This window comes from Propithecus coquereli, unplaced genomic scaffold (genome assembly GCF_000956105.1).
Source record: "Propithecus coquereli isolate 6110/MARCELLA unplaced genomic scaffold, Pcoq_1.0 Scaffold179, whole genome shotgun sequence".
NCBI classification, from domain to species: domain Eukaryota; kingdom Metazoa; phylum Chordata; class Mammalia; order Primates; family Indriidae; genus Propithecus; species Propithecus coquereli.
In genome coordinates, this window is record NW_012142634.1 from 5,486,668 (window position 1) to 5,492,563 (window position 5,896).

The following is a 5,896-nucleotide window of genomic DNA, read 5'->3' on the forward strand; positions in this document are numbered from 1 at the left end:
ACCACAAATATTAGAAACTTCAAAACTATCTTATGAACCCTGCCTCCGGTAATAGGAATGATAAAAATGCAATACATGGCCACAGAAATAATAATAGCAAAAAGAACTTAACATTTATTGAACTCATAGGACCTCCTAAACACTATGTTGAGGGGCTTATCTTATTTAATCCTCAGAATAACCCTGTAAGCAGTATAATTAACCATGCATTACAGATAAAGAAATTGAGGGTCAGAGATGTTAAATGATTTCCTCATAACACTAGTAGGTAGCAGAGTCAGGATTTCAGTTGGAACAGTTAAATGCTGGAGTACTTCCTCATAAAGAGCCAAGAAAATATTTGGTGAGGATATTGGAGATACCCAGCAACTGATGAGGCGGGACCAATCTGATTCTTTGGACCTAGGATGAGGTCCTTAAAGGATAACAGAAATCTGTTATTCAGAGTAGTACAAAATCCTGATGCCGGTGTCTCAGAGAATGGTAATGATTTTCTTAACTAGGTTAATCACAATATGAGACAGGAAACGTGGCAAAACAGATTTCTGTCCTTTCATTTTATTCCATCAGATTAGTAGTAAGTTGTGAGTGGTACAGCCAACTTCTCTATTTTAGACATTTCTTTAAGGAACTGGTTTTGGCTCAATACGTATTCTAAAATAAATTGTACCGTGGAGACCAATGAAAATGTACTCAAGTATAATTTTAACAAATGATTGCAACTCCTGATTTTTAAAATCACTTTTATTAAACTTAACAACAGTTAATGGTTCTCTCTACCAATGGCCTGTATAGCTAATGATAAATGTTATCCTGGACTTTAACATTAGTTTCCCAAATATAGTATCGTTACTCAGGAAAGCTGTATGTTTTTGTTAAATTGTTAGGATTATATTTCATTTAGTATTATTTTAGCAAATAGTATTAAATTTAAAACTAGGTTATTCTTTTTACTACCACACCTTCCTCAAACTTTTTGCATTGCTTAAAAATTTTCCTTTAAATGATCATTTTCCTACTCCTTAGACAATAAGCCCCCTGAAAGTTTTATTCATTAAAATATAGGTAAAATATCCATCTTTATTTTCTCTAATTGATAAAGCTGGAATATGGTATTTAAATTTTTAAATTGCCTGCAAAGTATATTATTAGGCTATTAACATCCTTGGGCAATGAATGCTTTACTGAATTTCATTTTTTTTAGATAAAACTATCCATATATTAGAAAATCAAGGTCCTGCTTTATTTGTAGGTGCGTGTTGTAACCAACTTGTTTAAACTGCTTTTAAACTGTTTTTGGTTTTTACACAGTGAAGATTTTAGTTATTTTAATATAGGGGGTTCATCCCCTCCCATTTCAGATTTCAAGAAGAAAGTTTAGGTGGACTGTTATAATCCCAACCGTTATTATAATCATTAGGTTCCTGGGGTGTCTTCTGTTGGTTTTAACACATTAACTACCTAGTGAATTGTATTTCACTCATGCTAGTTTTGAGCCAGGGGCCTCATGAAGCATATATATAACTGCAGTGGTTCCTGAAAACCTTATTGATGTTCTTATTCTTACAGTTAATATTGACAATTTAATTGCATATAACTCATGCATAGAAAACAACAAAATAATGGATTTTTTATTAGAAAGGATTGATTGTTTTGTTTCTGAAGTTTTTATTCTGTTTTCATAATAAAACATCATGGCCCCAAGGAAAAATTTTTTTTTCTAGTGTGGCAGTCAGTGTGTTAAAATCATTTCCATGGCTATTCTATAACGCTAAATTCATCTTTTTCCTCAAGAAGAAAAGATGTGGAGTGGGCTGCTACCTTCTGGCCTAAATGAAAGTGATGTTGAGTCGAATTCTGAAGATGAAGCCACATTAGAGGACTCTGGACTTAACTTACGGGAAGATAAAGAGGATGGAACCATTAGAAAAACAGAAGTCTCAGATTTTCCAACAGATGGATCAAAAACTGAAACAAAGGCAAATGTAAATGCGTATGAAGAGTGCCCTTCTGGAATTCCCTTAAATATGTGGAATGTAGGTTTTCTCTGATGTGCTTGTTAAAGCCTATGTGCGTGCGCGTGTGTGTGTGTCCCTTGTGTGTGTGTGTCCCTTGTGTGTGTCTGCCTTGGTTAAGATGTATATATTTTTGGGACCTAACAGGTAGGGAAGATGGACTCAGAATACTTTTGCTATTCTTTGAGGCAGTGGCCACTTAGACACTTGCTTTTATTTTTGTTTTGTTTTCATAAAAAAAGGAAGGGAAAAAAACTGCTATGCAGGATTAGCTATTTTCCCTAACATGAATGTATGAGGAATTTCTGTGTTTATTTTATCTCTTTTATCTATGGACCTATTATTATCTATATGAGTCACTGAGTTTCACTCTTAAATTATCAAATAACTTATTTAGAAATAAATGAATATCAAAACTCAGGTTGTAAGAGTGTCAGAGACTAGAGTATCTCAAGAATTGACTACTTTTGTTAAATAGATATCTTTATACAGGGTAGGATGTAATTTTTTTTACTTAACATTTTTTTTTAATTGTGTGTTTTTCTGCAAAGTATATTGACTTTTTATATTTTTTCTTTTACATAGAAATTTCAAGACTTGCACAAAAAACATTCTGAACAGAAAAGTTCAACTTCAAGATTCAGAAGGAAAAAAAGAAAACACTCCAGAAAAGGTGTTTTGTTTTAATTCAGTTTGTCAGTAGTGTTAATGCTAAATTGTGACTGAGTTCAGCAATTTTTTGAAAACATAATTTTGCAGTAACAACCAAATGCACAGGTATTGACACCTTATGAATTCTTTTCAGATAAATCGAAGAATGAAAAAGAATCTCATAGGTGGGTAGAATTTTAAAATAGTTATTTATTCTAGACAGATGTAGAACTTATCCAAATAGTTGAACTACTTATCTGATAGTGATCAAACATAAGAACTAGTAGTTGTAGTATAATTGTAGTAACCAATTAAAAACAGGTAATATAATTGTAGTAACTAATTAAAAACAGTACAGATAAAAATGAGTACATTTTATGTAAAATAAAACTTACTGTGTATCTTCTTGCAGTGAACAGTCCTCAAATGAAACCCAGTGGAAGGAACTTACTCAATATTTTGGAGTCAATGATAGATTTGAACCCCCTGTTAAAAAGAAAAAAGTTGAGAAGGTAAGATCTTTTTTACTGCATCTTATATTAGCTAGTAGGATATGTTTGTGATTAGCCTTTCCTAAGGCACTTAGCCTCATTAATTTATTCAGTTAAAAAGTTCAAATGCCCTCTGTGTACCAAAACGATGCCAGATAAACAAGTAAATATATAGTTACAAATCATTAAAAAATGTTAAGAAGAAAAATAACAGATTGTTGTGAAAAAATTAAAATGGGTATCTCACTTTAGCTTGGGTGGTCATCCTTTCTTAGAAAATGCCATTTCATGGAGACCTGAAGGGTGGGGAAAAAACCATCTCTATAAAGAATGCTAGTGCTGAGGCACGGGGAAAGGTCCTAGGGAAGAAAGAGTGGTCCTGGGGATGCTTGGCTAACTGTAAGAAGGCCAGCCTGGCTGGAATGGGGTCAGCAAGGAGGAGGGTAGCCCATGGTAAGATTAAAGAGGCAGCAGGGAGGGACCAAACTGTATAGGGGTATAATAGGGAAATGGCTTTTATTCATAGTGCGGTCAAGAGTCATTAAAAGGTTTTAAGTCAAAGGAGTGACATGGTCTACTTTATGTTTAAAAAGATTGCTCTGGCTGTTACATGGTGAATTGATTGTGAGGCAGCAAAAGTAGATAAGAAGAAAACAGGAGACTTACAGGCATGTCAAGATGGTGGATTGAACAAAAATGGTGCTGCTGAAGGTGGAGAAAAGTGGATGGATTTGAGGTGTAATGCAGAAGTAGAATTGACGATATTTACCTCTGGATTGCTAATAAGGTGTCAGGGAGGGGGAGAGAGCCATTCAAGGTTTTGCCTTCAGCAGTGGTGTGAATAGTGATGCTAGTTACAAAGATAAAGTTTGGAAAGGGAAAAGATTTAGATTGAGGCCAATGCAAACTTTAGTTTTGGGCATGGGTGTTACCGGAACAGAGTACATGGTTAGTGTAATGAGGTAGTGGCTCAGGAGAGTCTGAGCTTGAGATACACATTTGGAGTAGTCAGTCTCTAGGTACATTAATACTTAGTAAAGGCTCGAAAGATTGAGTAACTCACGTATTCACATAGGTGAATGTTGACAGGGAAATGTCAGTAAACTCAGAAAATCAAGTGTGGAGTGGTAGAGCTAAAGGTGCAAGGAGCTAGGGGAAGCCCAAGTGTATTGTATTCTGTGTGTATAGACAGATGCTTCTTCCATGGACCATTGCTGTAGACTACTATGTGTACTCAGAGATCTTTGCCATTTTCTGGTCAGTAACTATTTCTTGTGAAAAACCTCTGATTGTAAATCCATCATTGGTTCGTATTGTGTCATCGAGAGTGCACACATTAAGGAACTGTCACAACAGAATTTTGCATGTGAGTTTTTTGATTACAACTTTGCAAAGAATTCTTATTGTCTAACAATAGTCCCTAGAATACTAGGGAGTTGGAATCCTTTTGGCCGCTGCTAATTACTGCTGCCGAGCAACCTCCTTTTTACAAACGTTCTGCAGAAATGCTAAATTTCTTACAAAGAAAGATCACTGGTAGAGTTGAAACTAAAACCCCGGTTTCACGACACCATACTCAGTTTCCTAGGCTCACTGCAGAAGGGTTGGTAACTGTTTGAAAGAATAATTGCCGTGCTCTTGACCCTTGTGGTTTTGGTGGACTGAGAGGAGTGGCCTTGTGAAGGGGGATGCTCTTGACTATACCAAATCTGTTCTAAAGCATCAGAGAGGAGGATCATGCTGACAGCCTTGGCCCATGAGCCATCTCTGGCAGACCTGCTATATATAGTCTCAGCCACTGACTGGATTGTTCTTTTGAGAGAATGAATGGTTAAATATTGGTCTACTAGGAAATATTTTGAAAGTTTTGCTAGTGAATTAGGTCGTCTTTGATCTTTAAGTATTTACAGTATTTGTTATGTTTTCTCATAACTATAATGACTTTAGAATGTCTAATTGTTTCTTACTAAAGTTAAAGCCATGAAATTAACTTTGTAGCCATTCCAAAGAGTAGAAATTCAGACAAATTTTTTTTTACAACCTATCTATATTAAAATTTTATTATTATCCTACATATTAAATTGTACCTTCTTGATACTGGGCAGAAATGGCTAACTCATTCATTGTCTAGAGTTTGGAATTTGTGTGGAGTTCCTTTAATACAGGATACTAGGATTCTTTGTGCAACAGCTTTTAAACAACTCACTTTTAGGAACTACTATTCTATTTCGCATTATGCGTTAAATGTATTTCAGAAGAAAATTATAAGCCAAACACCATTTTAAATATGAAATCTCTGTTTAAGGGAGACTGCCAGTAAATCCTTTTGTACTCACCCATTGATCTATTTTATGTTTGGGTTTTCTTAACAGTAGACATTTCTCCATATAAATGGCATCTGGCTAAGGAAGTTGTGGCAGTCTTCTAAACAAGGAGACTAACCTGGCCAGGCTTACATCTGGCCAGGATTTTGCCAGCACTTAACATCCTTCAATTAAACACATACATGAAAGGAAAGGAAGGATTTAGTGAAACCAAATTCTTTCATATTCTCTTGGTAGTTCAGTATAATTGTATGCCAGCGGGTCCCCACTCGTTCTTTTGTTGGGATCACTGTTGTACGTGGCATCCCTTTTGCTGTCCTGCTAAAGTCTCTACTGTTAATACAGCAGAGTAAATAAACTTAAATGTCCACATTGGCGGCACCAAGATAAAAGCTAATAAATGTAAGTCCAGCAG

At 35.2% G+C, this 5,896-nt stretch overlaps 1 protein-coding gene across 2 annotated transcripts in view; it reads left to right on the forward strand.

Annotated features, from left to right (window-relative positions):
* Positions 1-1,791: 1,791 nt before the first annotated feature.
* The window catches only part of FAM204A (family with sequence similarity 204, member A), a 25,881-nt gene continuing 21,776 nt past the window's right edge, over positions 1,792-5,896 (forward strand). The window contains exons 1-4 of one of the 2 annotated variants that reach the window (XM_012642436.1): positions 1,792-2,036; positions 2,601-2,688; positions 2,821-2,851; positions 3,079-3,178. In XM_012642436.1, coding sequence (XP_012497890.1) covers positions 1,803-2,036; positions 2,601-2,688; positions 2,821-2,851; positions 3,079-3,178 — 453 coding nt within the window. In that variant the 5' untranslated portion in view covers positions 1,792-1,802. The remainder of the gene's footprint in view (positions 2,037-2,600; positions 2,689-2,820; positions 2,852-3,078; positions 3,179-5,896) is intronic. The other variant, XM_012642437.1, reaches the window with a different exon arrangement.